The sequence below is a fragment of the Muntiacus reevesi genome, chromosome 16 (genome assembly GCF_963930625.1).
Source record: "Muntiacus reevesi chromosome 16, mMunRee1.1, whole genome shotgun sequence".
Taxonomy (NCBI): Eukaryota; Metazoa; Chordata; class Mammalia; order Artiodactyla; family Cervidae; genus Muntiacus; species Muntiacus reevesi.
Window position 1 is genome coordinate 893,180 of NC_089264.1, and position 20,539 is coordinate 913,718.

A 20,539-nucleotide genomic window follows, 5' to 3' on the forward strand; every position below is an offset into this window, starting at 1 on the left:
CTGAAAGAGACACGTGCACCCCAATGATCATGGCAGCACTATTTATAATAGTCAAGACATGGAAGCAACCTAGATGCCCATCAGCAGACGAATGGATAAGGAAGCTGTGGTACATATACACCATGGAATATTACTCAGTTGTTAAAAAGAATTCATTTGAATCAGTTCTAATGAGATGGATGAAACTGGAGCCCATTATACAGAGTGAAGTAAGCCAGAAAGCTAAAGACCAATACAGTATACTCATGCATATATATGGAATTTAGAAAGATGGTAACAATAACCCTATATGCAAAACAGAAAAAAAGACACAGATGTACAGAACAGACTTTTGGACTCTGTGGGAGAAGGTGAGGGTGGGATATTTTGAGAGAACAGCATGGAAACATGTGTATTATCTAGGGAGAAACAGATCACTAGCCCAGGCTGGATACATGAGACAAGTGCTCGGGCCTGGTGCACCGGGAAGACCCAGAGGAATTGGTTGGAGAGGAAGGTGGGAGGGGGGATCGGGATGGGGAATACATGTAAATCCATGCCTGATTCATGTCAATGTATGACAAAAATCACTACAATATTGTAAAGTAATTAGCCTCCAACTAATAAAAATAAATGAGAAAAAAATATAAAATAAACAAACAAAAAAGTTAAGTTGGGAGCTGTGCCTTGAACTAGTAGATTGTTTGAAAATTTGTGTCTTGTTTGAATTTTACAAAGCTTATTAAAGTGCCTTTTTTTGAAATGGAAGAGAAAGAAGGTTTTGGTCTGCTGCTGGATTCCACACCAGCCTCTGTGTGGCCTTCCTGCCTCTTTTTCAGGACTCCTCTTCCTTCTCCCAACCTGTAGCCATGACATTTCCCGAACCCTATCCTTTGTTAACCTTCCACTCCTCTCTGAACTCTCTCCACTCTGCTCACCTGTGCTTGAACTTCCTCGACTGCCCTCATGCCTTCAGGCTCTTGTCCTACACTGCCAGCTGCCAGTACCACCTACTGTCCCTTACTCTGCAGCTGTCTTTATCACCACCCTTCTCCTCATCAACCAAGACCTCACCTGCCTTTTTAATCTCAACTCAAGAAACTTCTCTGAGATTCTAAGATCATGGAGGGATAAGACTGTTTCTATCTAATCCATCATTGTATCCTCATTGGCTGACTGTTAGTAGACATTTCATGTTTATTGAATGAATGAATTCACTTTTCTATAAAATTTTTGTGATTTGTCTAGTGGTGGTGCTTTAGTCGCTAAGTCGTGTCTGACTCTTGTGGCCCCATGGCCTGTAGCCTGCCAGGCTCCTCCATCCATGGAATTCTCCAGTCAAGAGTACTGGAGTGGGTTGCAATGTCTAGTTTATTCTAATCGTTTATTTTACCTTTGTTTTGGCCTGATTCTTCATATTTTGTTTAACTTATTAGCTTCTGGACATGTTTCTCCACCTATGACCTGCCTTTTCCTGGCCATTCTTTTCCTTACTCCTTGATTCATAGTATCCTTAGAACAAAATGGCATCATGAAGTATCAGTGCTTAAGGATTGTTTAGTTCCTGATAGAATCTAGTCTAAAATTCTCCTAAGTCTCCTCCACCCCCCGTTTATTTCTACTTCTCTCCAAAATGAAGGCTGCCGTGCACCCGGGTGCACCCTGCAACCCTGAGTGCGCCTTGTCAGTTGTACCTTTCCACCCTCTGTCTTCCAGTGACTGCTCTCCTCCACCGTTGGCCTCCACAGGCTCTCCAAGTCAGACTCGAGTTCCATCCCCTGCGCCAGATTTTCCTAGTGTTTGATTCAGATGGTTCTTTCTGTACTCTGACCACGTATGACGGTGATTGTATATGTATTGGGTTGGCCAGCAAGTTCCACTGGTTTTTAAGTAAAAATAAGAAATACAGTTTTCATTTTCACAAAGAACTTTATTGAACAGTGTATTCACAGTTTTGATCCAGTACCTTCTGCTATTTCAGGCAGCTTCATAATTCCATCTTCCCATAACTTTTTATATTTTTGAGCAAAGAACTGTTGCAGGTGTCTTTTATGGTCTTCCAGGAAATTGAAATTTTTCCATTAAGAGAATTTTGTAAAGACCAAAATAAGTGAAAATCTGAAGGTGCAACATCTGGTGTCTCTGGTGGGTGAATCAGAACTTCCCAGCCAAATTGTAACAGTTTTTGCCTGGTCATCAAAGAAGCGTGGTCTTCAGTTATCCTGATGCAAGATTATGCGTTTTCTCTTGACTAATTCCAGATGCTTTTCGTCTAGTGCTGCCTTCAGTTTGTCTAATTGGGAGCAAGTACTTGTTAGAATTAGTCATTTGGTTTCCCAGAAAGAGCTTATTATAGAGAATCACCTTCCAATCGCACCGTATACATAGCATCACTTGTGGATGAATAGCAGCCTTATGTATTATTGTGGTACTTGCCCCACGAGCTCTTCCATTGCACATAATTGCACAGTACCCACAGAGGATGAGATGGTTGGATGGCATCATCAACTCAATGGACATGAGTTTGAGCAAACTCTGGGAGATAGTGAAGGACAGGGAAGCCTGGTGTGCTGCAGTCCACAGGGACAACTGAGCAACTGAACAACAACAGCATTCCACTTTTCTCTCTCCTGTCACAATTTGCTTTAAAAATTAAACATTTTTGTTACGTTTCAGTAGAAAATTACCTGTGGAAATATGGTCAAGAAGGTTCTTTTTTCGCTTCACTTATGTGGAACCCAAACATCAAAACGATTCACATAACCAGGCTGGTGCAAATGGTGTTCAACAGTCGATTTGGATATTTTGAGTATGTTGGGCATGTCCTGCATGGTATAACATTGGAAGGGATTGTTCTCAGTTAAGGTCTCAGTTTAATTGCTATCAATTTCAACTGCTCTTTTCAACCGTGACAAAATCTATCCAGTGAGAAGTCTCCAGCACAGAACTTTACAAGCCATTTTGACACTTCAGTCAGTCACAGCACCTTCTCCATACACTGCACAAATCTTACTTTACATTTCAGTTGTATTTTTACCTTTCTTGAAATAATAAAGCATAATACACAGAAAATGTTGCTTTTTTTCTTTTTTTTCTCCTTTAATATTAAAATGACTACACAAAAATTCAATAGTCTTGATTTTTTTTAATGCATGCTGATATGACAGCTGTCACAATACAGTCTTACAAAATTATTTCTAATGAAATTAAAGACAGCCAAGCACTACTAGAGCCATCTTATGGTAAAAAAGTAAACTAACTTTTTTGCCAACCCAATATTATTATTCTTTTGGCCATTAATCCTCTGTGATCTTGGCTTTATATGTCATTTTGCCCTTGAATCATGAGTACACTCAACAGCAGTTGTATTTGATATTATGTATTTTTGTCAATATCTACATAATACTGGCCCAAACATAATTAAGTTATGTGGAATTTAATGTACAAGTTTTGTAATGCCACAAAACAATTTCTGCAATACATTTTCTTTATTCTTTTACAGAGTCTTCGGTCATCTGTCAGTGAAGGAATGGACAGTAGGTGAACGAATGTCTAAATAAGAGGACATTAGGGAAAAAAAGGTATCCTTGAGTGTCATACTGTTAAACACGGGTTTATGGTAGCACCTTGGAGCTAACGGCACTTTCATGGATGCAGTGTGATACACTTCTCTTGGCATCTCTGCAGAGAGGAGTGTGGGATCTTCCTTTCTCTTTAGGCGTCAGCATTCAGCCAGGCTCCTGAGGGGTTCAGCCAGAGCTGGAGCCCAGGTTTTCTCACTCCTTGGCTGATTAAAGTCCTATTAATAAGAAGGGTGTAGTACATGAAAAGATGCTCAACATCACTCATTATCAGAGAAATGCAAATCAAAACCACAATGAGTTACCATTACATGCCAGTCAGAATGGCTGCTATCCAAAAGTCTACAAGCAATAAATGCTGGAGAGGGTGTGGAGAAAAGGGAACCTTCTTACACTGTTGGTGGGAATGCAAACTAGTAGAGTCACTATGGAGAACAGTGTGGAGATTTCTTAAAAAACTGGAAATAGAACTGCCATATGACCCAGCAATACCACTCCTGGGCATACACACCCAGGAAACCAGATCTGAAAGAGACACGTGCACCCCAATGTTCATCGCAGCACTGGTTATAATAGTCAGGACATGGAAGCAACCTAGATGCCCATCAGCAGACGAATGGATAAGGAAGCTGTGGTACATATACACCATGGAATATTACTCAGCCATTAAAAAGAATTCATTTGAATCAGTTCTAATGAGATGGATGAAACTGGAGCCCATTATACAGAGTGAAGTAAGCCAGAAAGCTAAAGACCAATACAGTATACTAACAAATTTAGAAAGATGGTAACAATAACCCTATATGCAAAACAGAAAGAGACACAGATGTACAGAACAGACTTTGGGACTCTGTGGGAGAAGGTGAGGGTGGGATGTTCAGAGAGAACAGCATTGAAACAAGAATACTATCAAGAGTGAAACAGATCACCAGCCCAGGTTGGATGCATGAGACAAGTGCTCAGGCCTGGTGCACTGGGAAGACCCAGAGGGATGGGATGGGGAGGGAGGCAGGAGGGGGGATCAGGATGGGGAACACATGTAAATCCATGGCTGATTCATGTCAATGTATGGCAAAAGCCACTACAATATTGTAAAGTAATTAGCCTCCAACTAATAAAAATAAATGAAAAAAAGAGAGAAGGGTGTGGTAAAGTAACTAATTGAAGAAAAAGACAAAGAATATTGCATATACTTCTTGTGCTTTATTAATGATAGCATTAAAAAATTTTAATGTAGATTTGTTATGCTACATGCCAGCTCAAAGCCTCATGTCTTCTCAACTTCTCACCATATGAAGCTTTTTTTTTCCCTCCCAAAACTGTTTCTATGCTTATAATGTCATGTTAACTATTTGAAATAAAGGAGAATTTTAGAGGTACCCAAATGAATACAAAATTAACATTCCTCAATTTTTCCAGAATAAGACACAGTAATAACGGGTATCAGTGAAGCATTTTACAGTTTAACAGGCATAAAACTAATTTCTCAGCACCCTTGTAAAGAAGATTTTCAAATTTTAGTGATTCGGGAGCAAGTAGGCCTTCTAAGGCCAACTCTTCCAGTGTTCTGCTGCAGGTGGTAAAACTAGTGTGCTGCTCTCTCATTCTGCCAGATTTACTTCTTTTGTTTCCACTTCTTAACTGTACCTCTGCATGCACTGCTTTTAATTTTTAGCAGTCTCATGTTTTGATTTTATTTTCTGACTTTAATGGATATAATATTACATTATCATATAATATTATATATCCATTGTATATATTATAGTAATGTAATATATAATATGTTTTATACATATATATATATATATATATATATATATTATTGGATATAATGGGACTAGAATTTGAGACAGTTATCAGCTTTTGTCCAGAGATTTCAAGAATGTAGTGCCTTTCTAGGAAAGATTGTAAGCCTTGTGAGAGCAGGGACTTTGTGCCTGTTCTATTCTCTCGTGTCCTCCCTGCCTGGATCAATGTCTGGTGCACAGTGGGTGCTCAGTAACTGTTTACATATTTTATTTTGTCTTTTTTTAGAGTGATTTTTATTGGACTCCAGTTGCTTTACCGCTCTTTAGTCTCTGCTGTACAGCAAAGTGAATCTGTCACACACACAGACGTGTCCCCTCGTGTTTAGATTCCTTCCCATTCAGGTCACCACAGAGCACTGGATAGAATTCCCTGTGCTATACTACTGTATAATTCTGGGAACTGTTTGTTTAATGAGTGCTTTATGTCTTTCTGTTCTTTCAAGGGTGGATTTTTTTATAATGCTCAACTTCTTTGATAAGGTTGTATAATAATGGCTTTAATGAACTGATGCTTAAGCATATAATTGTGTCATATACATGTAAATAGGATAAAGATGATCAGAAGCTACAGTTATAACATGAAAAAGGGTCATAAGAAAATAAATGTAATACCTATAGAGAGGTTCATTTAAGATAGGAAAAGAAAGGAATAAAAGTGTGCTAAATGAGAAAACAAAAAGTCTAGTTTTCTCTTTTTTTAACTATAAACTTGCAGTAGAATATTGAAAATGTGCTTCTTCTTGACACCTAAAATTAAGATTTGCATTCTTGGGAATTCAGTTTTATGTCGAAGTATTCCAAATATAGAATGCCCTACATACTCTAAGTTGACTTTTTGCTTTGTATGTCCCTGTATTTAGAATGGGGAAAAAAGATGACTAAGATGAAATATCGTGATAACTTTGTTTTTTGCTTAATTATTATTTTATAGATATGTGTGTTGTGGCTTATACAGGTTATTCCATCAATTGAGAAAATGAAAAAATCTTAAATTGTCAACATTCTAGAGAAACATCTGCACTAGAAGCAAGCAGGTATTTTCTTTACTAAATATTACATAAATTAATACTTTACATCTAGCCTAAATGTTTTATTTTTTATTTTTTTTAGTTAAAATTCGTTTCTGAAAAAGAAGAAAAGCCAAGTTTATGGTTCAGTGTTTTTGAATGTAGCTTGTGGAAAGTGGAGGGTGTGAGATGGTAAAGTTTATAACACATCCTTATAAAGGCTTTATGGTTATGGGCCACAGTTCCAATACACCACTTCACAGGGAATCAGAGTGTGCTTTTATTGGAAGAATTTTAGTCTTTGGAATTGCCTTAGAGAAGCACTGGCAAAATTTTGTTAATCTTCAAGATATGAAATAGCTTTCATCTTTCCTAAATTCATTTAGACCAGAGTAATGGCCAGAGTATTGCCACTTATGTATCTTACCCTAGCATTACATCATTAAGAGACAGGATAGGCACATTTAGTTAACATTTGTCAACAAGAAAAAAAAAATAACTTGCGAAATTAGAAAAAGATGACCATTTTCTTTGTTACATACTGCAGCTGTCTTCTTATCTTTCTACTCTGAATTTTAAATCAGCCAGGTAAGTGAGTGACTCAGAAAATGAGTAGTTCTTACCAGCACCATGGGAAGCACCACGGTGCCGTGGACAGATTTGTGCTGTATATTCCACTGTGCAGCCTGAGCCATGGAACTCAACTCCTGGTGTCATTGGCAGTGGAAGGCTAACGGGAACTCCTCTGGCAGGGTTGTCTGACACTAAGGTGCCGTCAGCCCATACCTGGCATGTAGTAGGCCCTCAGTTCAGTTGAGTTGCTCAGTCATGTTTGACTGTTTGTGACCCCATTTGATGGGTCATCCCTTCTGACCCATCTAGGGGAGCTGTTTGTCTCAAACTGTTCCAAGTCTCTTGCCCTCAGCTGCCTTGGCAGCCCCTGCCAGCTTATCCTCACTCGACAACCACCATACCTGCCTTCCTGTTTTCTTTCCATTTTTGTCCATTCCTCCTCTTCCTTTGATAGAAATGCATCACAATGTCTTTTTCTATAATACTGTTGCCTTGTGATATTCCATCTTTAATGTAATAGATATTATGCTGTTTCTTGCTCAGAATCACCTTCAAGGACTTTTTAAAAATTCAGATCAACAACTTTGAGTTGTAGAGGAAGGAAAGCCAGGGCAATGTAATGTAAGTAACCAGGTAGAGCTAGAGAGAGGGAAGGGAAGTTAACAATGAAGAAAGCCCTGAGTGGGAGAGACTGGGGGAGGAAATGGAAACACCCACAATGGCCTGGGCCAGCTCTTGCTTCTCAGCTGGACCCTGTGGTCAGAGCCTGGCAGTGTCAGGGGCTTATACTTAACTATTCTAGTTTTCCACTGTCCTAGAACATACTGTAAAAGCTCATGGCACAAAGGATGCTATAGCTTCTACCTTATAACAAGGGGGCTATGGAAAAGCACAAAGAAAACATCAGGATTGCTGATCATGTGATATATTCTTGGAAATTAAAAACCTTTAGGAATTAACTCTTTTTAATTGTCTCCACTAGCCAGACACTTTTGACTGGACAAATGTCGGAGAGAACTGCCACAGAATTTAATCAGTTACAGTTTAATGCTGTTCAAAGGCTTGTCTCTTTTGGACAAAATAAGACTAGTAACTGTTGTTTTTGATTTTTCACACTTTAGTATTTAGGAATTTGCTGAATAATTTTGATTTTACCTGGTACAGGCAGACCTTGTTTTATTGCCCTTAGATTTATTGTGTTTCACAGATATTGCACTTTTTTTTTTAAATTGAAGGTTTATTGCAGCTCTGCATCAAGCAGGTCTATCACCATGCTAGTAACCCTTTTAACAGTACTTGCTCACTTCAAGTGATGTTATCTGTATATCTCATTCTGGTAGTTTTCACAGTATTTCAAACCTCTACCAGCAAAATGATGATAGCTTACTGAAGGTTCACATGATGGTTGCATTTTTTAGCAATAAAGCATGTTTTAATTAAAGTAATTAAGGTCTATATCTTGGTTTTTTTTACACATAATGCTTTTGCAAAGTCAATATACTGTATCTAGTACAGTATAAACATACCCTTTATATCTGCTGAGAATCCAAGAAACCCCGTAACTGGCTTTATTGTGCTAGTAGTCAATTTATTGTGGTGGCCTAGAACCACACCTGCAGTATCGCCAAGATATGCCTGTATTGTTCTGACAGTGGTTGATCTGCAGGATTTTGAAACTAGCCTTGAATTTTCTCTTTCAGTTTTTGTTTTTTAGGCCCCTGCCTCCTAAGTGTCGCACATTATAGATTTTGTGTAAAGACACAGGCATATTCTCTGAGTTATAAGGGTAAAATTAATTCTAAATTTCATGTAACTTGACACACTATGATTTAGTCAGAAGTAATTTATCCAAAACTCTTGACTGGACTTTAGAAGAACCTCATTTTGAAGTGATATCTAAATCCTCCTTTGATATAGCAAAGATTAACTTACAAAGAGATGTGAGGAGGAGGAGAGATTCATTGTTCATCTCCAGAAAATGTTAACGTTTAATTTTACATATCTTCTGTTGGAATAAGAAATTTGTTATGACTTTAGAAATGATTACAACTGGAGCTGTTTAACCTGTCTTTCTTGCAGCATATAGCTGGTATTACAGCCATGTTACAACAGTCACTGGAAGGCCTCCTATTAGAAGTCTTCAGACTTCCAGTGTCGATATTATTTGGCACTGCTTATGGACTTAACGCCACAATTGACAAGACATGGGATGCAGGGGTGTTAGTTGGTCAAGTCCTCGTGAAACCATACGTAGATGAGGTTTGTGTACTGTTCAATAAGGCCTTCATTCAGCAGATGTTCATAGAGCATCTGCTCTGTCTTGGATGCTTTACTGGGTGTAAGGGGGTAGTTTAGAGGGCTTTCTGTAAAGATTGTAAAGATTCTCAGTTACTGTAGTACCATCAGTTGGAAGAAAAGGTTGGTCCCTGGTGGTGACAACCAACATGCAGGAGTCAAGCACCTTCTCAGTGTTTTTTAGTGATGCTGTAGCCCAGGGATCATGTTAATTTTGTGGGAGGAGGGTCTTGCCTAGGGAGAAGGAATGTATCAAAACATTTTTAGGTCAGTTTTATGGTATGTAAATTATTTGCCACTAAATTCTTTAAATGATTTTTTAACTATCAGTCTAGTGGGTAAAATGGAACAAGTAAGCAGATACCAAAACTGCAGTGTAAGTTCCTGGTGAGGGAGCCTGCTGAATCCCTGACCATGGAAAGTCTGTGCTGAAGGTTGTCTTCACAGAGATGTGGCCTAAGTCTTGAATACTGAGGAGTCTCTTAGCCAGGAAGGTGGGAGGGAGGAAATAGTCACTGATGCAGGACTTTCATAGGCAAATTAGCAGCGTAATACCCTAAGTCCAGAACTTGACTATCCAGTGTCCTTCATCTCCAAGGATGCAGTTAAACTTTGGAAAATAAGCATATTCTGCCTTTGAGCAGCCAGGATGTAGACTGTACCATATGAAGTTGCCAATACTCAACGTTTTCTGACACACAAAAGCGGTAGCTTCATCTGGTTCAAACTGATAAAAGTCACAAGCCCATTCTCAGTGTTTGCAGACTCTCTTCAGTCCTCTGCCAGTGTGGATGCTCTTTCTGTCCAGTAAGTACAAAGCCCTGTTCACCATGACTTTGGGATGAAAGCCTCCCATTTATAAATGGGGGAAATGGAATCCCATTGATAAAAATGAAATGTAAGGATTAACTTCAGTAATCCTTTCAGCTTTTATTAGAGTTACTAAAAATAAATGATCTGTCAGTTTCCTCTCTTCCTATCCTGTTATATTTCTTATCTAACTTGATAAGAATGAAAAAGACAAATTACCTACATAATTTCTTTCTCAGTAAGTGAAAATCGTTACTAACTTATGCCTTTGTTTTTCATTGAACTGAACCTAATGTGCTAAATGAGAGAAACATTTGATGTTTCAGTGGCATATTAAATAAACCAAGGCCACATTTTAATTTTTTTTAAATTCATATGCTTATCTTGTCATTAACCTCTTGAATCTCAACCTTAACACCAAAGACAAAATAATAAAGCAAAATAAAATATATATTTTCATTTTTCTCTGTCTCATGCCTTCCCCTGATCTCAATAATGGTAGAAGAAAAGGCTGAGGTCAGTACAGGGAGGGGCTGTTGTTATGGGAAATTGTCATTTTATTTTGTTTTCAATCTCGGGAGGGGAGGAGGCAAATGTGTTTGGCTTTCCAACTTCGGGCCAGTCTCTGTCACCCAGCCTGTGTCTCTCCTGGGTCAGAGCTGTGCTTCCAAATCCTTAAATTAGTTCTGAGTATAGCTGTTATTATTAGAAAACATGTTAGCTGAGGAGGAGGGGGAATGAGGAAGCATACTTTTGAGGTTTTCTCTATTTTTCCTGTAGTGTGTAATTCATACCTCTCTTTGAGACGCTTTTTAAAAATACTATTCGTTTAATAGGTAATTCTAGAGCATATTGTTGATAGTCATCTGAGTGATCTCCAGCTCATGTATGATAAACTCTTGGAGTTCGTTCCCCATCACTGCCGCCTTCTTCGAGAGGTCACAGGAGGAGCCATCTCAAGGTAGTTTAAGCAGCTGTACTCAGAACTTGTGCCTGCTGGTTATTGCTGCCTCATTTGGGTCGGGTTCATATGCGCTCCCCTGGTGAATTGTTTGCATGGCGCTATGAGGTGGGTTGTGGGTCATCGCCTCAGAAGGAAACTGTAATGAGTAGGGCAGAGGTAAAGGGTACATCTTTGTGAATTCACAACCCATACTTTCCCCTTTTGTGTACTTTTTCCTCAATTACATGTGAAATAAAAGTTGGTTTCCTTCCATTACTTTAATGTTATAATCTGTTTATAAATATGAATTCAGTGTAACTCAACAAGTTTTATATTAATTGTGGTTAAAGTCATCTTCAGTTTTCCCTCCTCTTGCCTGATTTCCATACTTTTCGCTTTGTTTCATAAATACCCGGCTGCCTTTCACCATCACAACTGGCCTGATCCGGGACTTTATCATAGTTTTATCCAGAATAATAGGATCTGCCCACCTCCTCTCCATGCCTCCACCCTCTCCCTTCTCACCCTTCCCCTCTGCCCTTTGACTGTTACACTGACCCACGATTCTGATGTTTAGGCACTGCCTTCTTCCTAAGTCTTCAGTGGCTTCTTGTTGCGTGTGGAGTAAAGTCTAGGCGTCTTGATGCGGCGTACGAGGCCCTGCGCACTCCGGCCTCAGTGGTCCTTGTGTGTGGCACTCTGTGGGCTTCCCTCGCTCCGCTGGCCCCCGGCACACATTTGGTGGGTCTGTGTTTTTCCTCAGAGTCCTCTGCCTTTCCCTTTCTTTTGGTTGATCTGTCACCCCGTGTGAAGCCCAACGCAGATGCTTCGAGAGACCTCCCACCTCCATCCTGAAGTCTGGCTTTCGTCCTGTTCTCTGCAGGCGATTGTGTGTTGCTCTCACTTCTGTTGAGGACTAGTTTCCATCTTAACAGCTTGCTCCCATCCTGCACAACCCATACTCCCCACCCCTGGCACAGTGTCCTAAGACAGCAACTATCCAATGTTTGTGAAATGGAAGACTCAGTCAATTTGCAGCACTAGAAAGGCAAATCAAGTCCCTTTCTTCATGGAGTGAAATTATTTTTAGTCTTGAAATTTTTTTCTTTGGAAAGAGAAACCTAGGGAAACCTAGGTTTCTAGTAGAAACCGAGAGGGTACTTCGGAAGTACCCTCTCGGTTTCTACTAGATGATTTCAGATGAAGCTTTGTTTTGCCACTTTTGTGTAATAATAGTCAAGATCTAGTTGGATTTGGATTTGGGGTAAGAATTTAGTAGAAGTCATCATGTGAAATTAAAGAGGCCACAGTAATGAAACAACCGATCCTTAGATTTGACAAGCCTAGTCTTGGTCCTGAAATGTCACGTTTTATGCCTCACATGTTTGTTCTTTTCCACAGTTTTCAGAGTGGCAGAGCTCATGTAGAAAGCTCAGAAATTTGAGTATCTAGACTGTACCTTGGTAGATCATCTGCCTTTGCTTCACGCTGCATCGTTTTGTTGCCCTGGACACTCCCTGGCTCAGCATCTGCCTTTGGGTGCTCTGTATACCCAGCAATAGCAATGATGTTCAGGAGTTATTTTCCAGAGGACGTAAATTAGCTTTTCTAACTGTTGATCTTGCAGAGTTAAATTTTCCTTTTCAGGCTTTAATTGTATATTTAGTTTGGAAATGAGGTGATCTTGTCATTCATTTGCTCATATTGTGTGCATTTGTATTCTAAAATCTTCAATTTTGTTCTCTCTTCCTATATCTTATTAGAGCTAGTTCTTATTGGGATTAAAAGTATATGATATGATACGTGGAATTGGGTATGTGGGACATAGGCATCTCCTTTCCCTCATCGAATATAAAAAAAAAAAAAAATTACCTTAACATAGAGCATGTTAACAATGCAGCAAAGTGGGTAGGTCAGTGAGATGCTATTGCCTAAAGATATTTACAGATTTTTAAGTAGAGAGAAACTTAAGGAACCCACCTTTTTTATTTATGTACTGTGTATTTAACACTATTAACATAGCACTTACTATGTGCCAGTAAGTGCTAAATGCTTTACAAAGCGTACACCATCCTAAATGCTTTACAAACCTTATTCCATATAATGATCCTATGATTTTAAAGATGAGGAAACCAAAACACAGAGAAGTTAAATGACCCGAGATTTGAACTCAGGTTCTGTGGCTCCTGAGAGCTTGATTTTATCTCAGTGTTCTCTCTCACCTAAGTGTGTGAATTAGAAACTCAGAATTTGGCCTTTTTGCTTACAATGCAAAATAAAGCATGTGCATGTGAAAACCATGAATGTTACCAGTTTTTTTGTTTTAAGATTTGTAACCCAGATTTTACATGAAATAGTCATAGAACATGAGATGTGAAGGTAATCAGAGATAGCTGAGTCACAAAGCTGTTAGTAATTGGTAAATTAGAGTGTTTTAGAGTTGACTGGTGTTAAGGTTGAATACAAAGATTGTTTTTCTTGTGGTATTAGATTGCTGCTTTTTCAAGATAGTGTATAAACATGGTAGCCCATTTTAGGGGAGACAGCTGCCACAGCAAGTTGGCCATAGTTGTCCATTATCCTTGACCCCAGCTGTCTGCTATGTGATAATTGTAGGAGTCAGGACACAGAGGATGTGTCAGGTTCTAGGTGAGAATGAGATCAAGGAGTGAAATAGAAGTTTGGGCCTAAAAACAAAATAATTGATAGACATAATTGTTTTTAAAAGTTTGAAGTAAATTTTAGGCTAAGGAACTTTTATTTTAATAAAACATCACAATGGAATTTTGCTTTTTGTAAGTAGATGTTTCTGGTGTATTTGACTGAAATTTTTCTCTTATCTTACAGTGAAAAGGGCAATACTGTTCCTGGCTGTGATTTTTTGGTGAATTCTGTCTGGCCAGAAATAGTATGAGGATTAGAAGAAAAGTTACCCTTGCTTTTTAATCCTGGGAATCCTGATGGACTTCACTAGGTACCTTTCCCTCTGTTGTCTTGATTCTTGCAGTTGTTAACCTGAGATAGTCATGTCTTTTTTGCACAGTCTTGGTTCTGTGGTTTATTAGAAAATCACAATCTGAGTTGCAGAGCCAGCATTTACCTTAAAAATACACATATTATTTTATTCAAGTAATAGTCTCTGATACTTTGGGGACTAAGAATATTTTTTAGAATGTAAGGTAGAATTCAGTCGAGAAGCAATTATGACTAGATATGGATGTTTTTATCTAAGTTTTAAAAAAGATTTTAAGGACCGCTGAAAACAAATCTCTTTACAGTTGTTTTCGATGAAAAATTAAGGTTGCAGATCTCTGCCATATCGCTTTGAAGGAAAACAAGAAATAGTAATTAGATTGTAGTATATATTATATAACTAATATTATAATTATTAATGTAGTATAAAAATGTCCTATATAATTTGAAAGATTAGGAGGCCTTGATATTTCTTTTTTAAAAAAAAATCATGTTTTTTATTTAAAGGACTTCGTGGTTGATATATCAGAAGTAAACCCATATGTTAATTGTCCATTTTTTAAAGATATTATGTAGTGTCCTGGAGAAGAACGAAGACTCTAGGCCAAATGGCCTGAGTCTGCACCCCGCTCTCCTGCTCAGTACCCTGTTGCTCAGCCTCTTGGTGCCTCTCCTCCTCTTCCTGCTCTGGATTTTGATTTTTGTTTTTTTATTTTTTTATTCAATATGACAATCTTTGTCTTATAATTAGATAATTTATTAAATTTACAATGATCATAGTGATTGATATATTTGCGGTTTTTTTAGTTCTTCCTATTTGTCCCATTTTTCTTCTTTTCCTTTCTCTCGTCTTTTTTTTTTTTTTTTTTCTTTCCCCTTCTTTGTATTGTGCACTTTCAGGAATTTGTTTTTCTCATTTATTCTCTTTTACCACTCTACTAATTTGGAAGTTCTGCCCTCTGTTTATTTGTGTATTAAGTAACCTTAGTGTTTACTTAACAGAATTTAAAGTTACTGGTGTTCTTCAGCCACCCATACAGCACAAGGATCTTAGATGCCAATCATGCCATTCCATAGTATATTATTAGTTACCAGGGTCTTATTTCTATTTTGATTTTTTTATGCCCCCCAATTGGGCATTATTTTTATTGCTTTAACATGGCCATCCTCCTCCTCTCAAAAATATTCCACATTTTATCATTTCCTTAGCTTATTGTTCCTTCTTGGATGTTATACCTTTTCTCTTAGGTCATTTTCCTTCCTCCAAAAATTCATCTGTTATGAATTTCTGTTGATAATAAATTTCACTTTTTTATGATAAACCCTCAGTCAATATTTGTTTGAAAATAACTTTATACCTTTTATGTTTGAAAGGTAGTTTTGCTGGACGTAGAATTCTGTGCACTTTGAACTTTGTCACTTGAAAGTAGTTGTTGCTGTTGTTGCTTGGTAGTTATAATGGCTTTTTCCCCTGGCTCCTTTTAAAATTTTCCCAGTGACTTTGGTGTGCTATTTCATTATGATATATCTAGTGTGGACTTCTTTTTATTTGCTGAATTTAAGATTTGTTGGGTTTTCTGAATCTGAGAATTGGTGGTTTTTTTAAATCATTTCTGTATCATTTTTATTCATTAACTCAATTGTGCTTCTGTCTCATTCCTTTATTATTTGCTTTTAGAACTCTTAATTAATTATCCTCACTTTATCTTTCATGTTTCCTTAATTTACTTTTTTTATTTTTCATCTCTTTGTGCTACATTCTGGGTAATTTCTTGGGACTTTTCTTCTAGTTCAAGAATTCCTTCTTCAGTTGTGTCTAAATTCCTTTTCACCTGTTTCAAATTTATCATTATTTTCATTTCTAGAAGCTCTATTTGCCTCTTTTTCTAATTGTGCTTGGTCGCTTTGCTTACTAATTTATAAAGTGTAGAGAGGCACATGGAGAAGGCAATGGCACCCCACTCCAGTGCTCTTGCCTGGAAAACCCCATGGATGGAGGAGCCTGGTGGACTGCAGTCCATGGGGTCACGAAGAGTCGGACATGACTGAGCGACTTCACTCTCACTTTTCACTTTTATGCATTGGAGAAGGAAATGGCAATCCACTCCAGTGTTCTTGCCTGGAGAATCCCAGGGATGGGATCGCACAGAGTCAGACACGACTGAAGTGACTTAGCAGTAGCAGTAGAGAGGCGCAAATTGAGTGTGGTGAGCCTGGGCCGAATAACTTCACAACAGGTAAGACACCAAATTTGAAACTTTATTATCCCAGAAATACCACTTATCTGTTCTCTTGGTCCTCGGTACAGTATGTTGAACCATATAATAAAGTAATATGATTTTCAACAAGTTGTGTGACACTGAGTTTTGTGACTTTATAAAATAGATCTCTGTAAATAAATAACGTAGGGCTTTTAAAAATAGGTACCATAAGCAGAATGAGGTAATGGTCTTAAGCATTAGCAATTTAGACTCTTTACATCCCTCTTTAGAGAATCATATTGATCATGTTAGGCTCAGGAGATTTTTCAGCTCAGAAATGAAGCTTTCTGATGAAATATTGACTTTAGAATTCTAAATCAATACTTAATGGCTGTGGTTACATTTCTTGCAAGAAATGCTTTCAGTTTTCAGTGTTAATGGGACTTACTTTTGAGAAGAGAGAAGTATTTTTGCATTCCTTTAACATCCATTATGTGCAGGGGTGTAGTTTTATCCCAAAGGGGATGAGTAATACTTTTCTTTCTCTCAGCTCCTCACATCTAGACCACACTTAGGGAATTCAGTAAGTGTAGCTAAGAGTCGGATGCGACCGAGCGACTTCGCTTTCACTTTTCACTTTCATGCACTGGGAAAGGAAATGGCAACCCACTCCAGTTCTCACCTGGAGAATCCCAGGGAAGGGGGAACCTGCTGGGCTGCTGTCTGTGGGATCGCACAGAGTCGGACATGCCTGAAGTGACTTAGCAACAGCAGCAGCAGCTCAAAACCAGCTGAAAGTATATTGATTTACAATATTGTGTTAATTTCTGCTGTGAAGTTACATACACACACACACACACACGTATACGTTCTTTTTAATATTCTTTCCCATTATGGTTTATCCCAGAACATTGAATATAGTTTCCTGTGCTATACACCAGGACCTTGTTGTCCATCCATTCTGTATGCAATAGTTTGTGTCTGCTAACCCCAAATCCCCAGTCCATCCCCCCTACCTCCCCTTGACAGCCACAAGTCTGTTCTCTATGTCTGTGAGCTTGTTTCAGCTTCATAGATAGGTTTATTTGTGTCATGTTTTAGATTCCACGTCTAAGTAATATCATATTGTATCATATTGTATCTCTTGCTTTTTGACATACTTCACTTAGTATGATAATCTCTAGTTGCATCCATATTGCTGCCAGTGGCATTATTTTGTTCTTTTTTATGGCTCAGTAGTATTTCATTATATGTATGTACCACATCTTCTTTATTCATTTATCTGTGAAAGACATTTGCATTGTTTCCGTGTCTTGACTATTGTGAATAGTGCTGCTCTGACCATAGGGGTGCATGAGTATTTTCGAGTTATAGTTTTGCTCAGACATATGCCCAGGAGTAGAATTGCTGGGTCATATGGCAACTCTATTTTTAGCCTTTTGAGGAACTTCCATACTGTTTTCTGTAGTGGCTTGTACCTACTTACGTTTCAACCAACAATGTAGCAGGGTTTCCTTTTCTCCACATCCTCTCAAATTGTTTGTAGAATTTTTTAGTGATGGCCATTCGGACTGGTGTGAAGTAATACCTCATTGTAGCTTTGATTTGCATTTCTTTAATAACTAGTGATGTTGAGCATTTTTTCATGTGCCCCTTGATAGCCTCTAATTTTTTTTTCCTTTAGATTCCTCTTCTCTCTGTACCATATCCATTTGCAGTCAGTCTCCACTTCCCCACTCCCATTTTCTTAATATATCTTTTGAAGTAGAGTTTAAAAAAAAAAAAAAAAAAAATATATATATATATATATATATATATAATATTAGGTCATTGTGGTTATCTTTTAATTTTGATGTACAATTTATACTTTTTTTTTAATGGCTTGTGTTTTTGGTGTCAATACTTAAGAAGTCCTTACCTAACCAAAGGCCAGTCTGTTTTCTCTTTAGAGTTACAATTTTAAGCCTTATGTTGAGACCAATTATCCGTTAATATACTTAAAAGTTTTAAAAATAAATAAAAATTAGAGGCCATAAAACCGAAACAAAGATGAAAAAACACCATTAACCTGAAAATAATCTTTCAAACAGACTAAAGGAGAATAAAAGGAGGAAATTATGAAATGGGTAGTTTGACTTTAGGTAATTTAAGCAGTTTAGAAACCCTTCCTTCTAAATGAACCAAGTCAATGAACAAATGAGAAACAGAATTACCCTAACACATTGCTCAGTTTTATGTTTAAATATAAATACTTAAAATTTTGGGAGACCGGGATGGGGAATTTGTGTAACTCTATGGCTGATTCACATCAATGTATGACAAAACCCACTGAAAAAAAAATAAAAATTAAAAAAAAAATAAATAAATAAAGTGAACATGTTTGTCACCCAAAAAAAATATATATATATATATAAATACTTAAAATTTAATAAAGACACGGAGAATAATATAAACAATCTGTCAAATAGCAGAAGGTTTCTGGATGAAAACCTGAAAGGATCCATCTGGTATATTCTGGTATTCTGGCTAGTATTCAACATAAAAGCATTCCTTAAAATACCTGAGAGCCATGGATTTAGTAAAAAGAAATGGTATTTGTCTAAAAAAAAATCATTCCCTGAAATACATTGTTCTACTTCAACAATGTAGTCCTGTGTAAATACTCAGAAAAAGGAAACAAACAAATAAAACAACAACAACAACAAAAAAAACCTGGCACTCTTTTTATAAATAGTAATACCCAATGGAAAAAGTGTCCCAGCATTCAGTTCTGGCAGATTAGCAGAGTAATTTTCAGAGTAAGGCGGTCATAAGGACATCCAAGATTTGCAAAACCAACTAGGTAATTCTAGATTATGGAGGCTAACAGAGTAAGAGGAAACCTAATGTTCACTAAGTATCAGCTTTTAAAAGAAAGTTATTTTATATTAAAAAAAAAAAACAGCTGAAAGGAATTTAACACTGTATGGTGTTTACTGTACTACACTTCCCATGTAATCACAGACATCGTATTTAGGCGATTGGTTTGGTGACCCAGAATGGAGTTTCTCTTCAGTGAGAAGTACGTGGGAAATCCTGCAGTGTTCTCCCGAGAGCCTGGGGAGGAGAGCCCTTGCCAAAGGACGTGCAGCTGCAGTTTTGCACTGCTGACTGTCTGGGCTTCTGGTTCCTCCCTTTCCTTGCTTTGTTTCTGAGTCAGTTCTCTCTAAGCCTGAGCAGAAGAGGAAGTGTCATCTCTATGGGAGATGATGATAAAAGCAGTTAACCTAGTAGTGTAGTTTTCTGGGTTAAATTAAATAGCACAATTGTAAACACTGTGTCCAGATGATATATGTTCAGTAAGTGTTACCTGCTGCTCTTAGTGAGGTTGCTAGATTCCCCTTGTCAGTCTTCATGCTGTCCCATCTATAAAAATGATGTAATTACTCACATGGTTTGAGTAATTGCTTTCCTTTTCTTCCCTCCTCTCTTCCCTTTCCTTAAATTTTGTACTTCTTCTCGAAAGGCAGTGAAAATTATACCACTTAATCTGTGATCTCTCATGGTTCCAGTGGACAGTTAGGCGTGCCCTAGAAGATGAGTGAGAGCTGTCACTTAAAGACCACTGGACTTAGAATACCTGGGTCTCTTGATGGGCTTGCCACGTAAGACTTTGAGCAAGTCATAGAGCCACTTTGGGCATTACTCAGTGTGGGGATCTTCAGAGGAAGATCCTGTAAGGGCATAATGAGATCTTAAACCTGTGATTATGTGTGTTGATCTTTATCTTGATTTCCATTTTTCAGTATATGATCCCGATTCTGGTTAGTTTCCTTAAAATGAAAATTCCACCTGTTCTTATTTTAGAAATATACCACAAGTATGGATTTTGTAAGAACATTTGAATGGCAGTGTGGATCACAGTCCAGTGTAAAAAGATTAGGAGCACATCCTGCCTATCACAGCTTCAATAATAAGTGGAACTTGCCTGTTTATTTTCAAATAAGGTCAGTAATTTATTCCCATCACCTCCACCCTTCTGAAATAGGATTTGAACACCAGTTCATATGGACTGAACTCCATCTGACAGCCCCTTCTTGAAGACCATCATATTATTCCTTGGGAAACAGTTTAGAGCAGAAATGCACAAGAAGTATCATGATTGCCAAAGTTCTGCCCTGTATGACAAAAGGATTAAGTTTTACTTTCTTGTCATTAGCAAGCTGAGAATGCTGGACTCCAAAGGAGCTAGACCAGGCCCAGCTTCATTCCCAGGTGCTATGCCTTCATTCACCATGAAGAGACAGAGAGAGCTGGTCACCTAGCAGCTTTTCCTCTCCATTTTCCTCTTTCATCACTTGCTTCAAATAGCAGACCTATCCTTCATCTG

At 37.9% G+C, this 20,539-nt stretch overlaps 1 protein-coding gene across 5 annotated transcripts in view; it reads left to right on the forward strand.

Moving 5' to 3' along the window:
* LOC136147976 (conserved oligomeric Golgi complex subunit 2-like) overlaps positions 1–20,539 on the forward strand; it is a 52,860-nt gene that overhangs the window by 18,817 nt on the left and 13,504 nt on the right. For 3 of the 5 annotated variants that reach the window (XM_065907389.1, XM_065907390.1, XM_065907392.1), the window contains exon 4: positions 3,482–3,560. In XM_065907389.1, coding sequence (XP_065763461.1) covers positions 3,482–3,523 — 42 coding nt within the window. In that variant the 3' untranslated portion in view covers positions 3,524–3,560. Of the gene's footprint in view, positions 1–3,481; positions 3,561–15,984; positions 16,207–20,016; positions 20,157–20,539 lie in introns of those variants that run through there. The other 2 variants (XM_065907393.1, XM_065907391.1) reach the window with 1 other exon arrangement.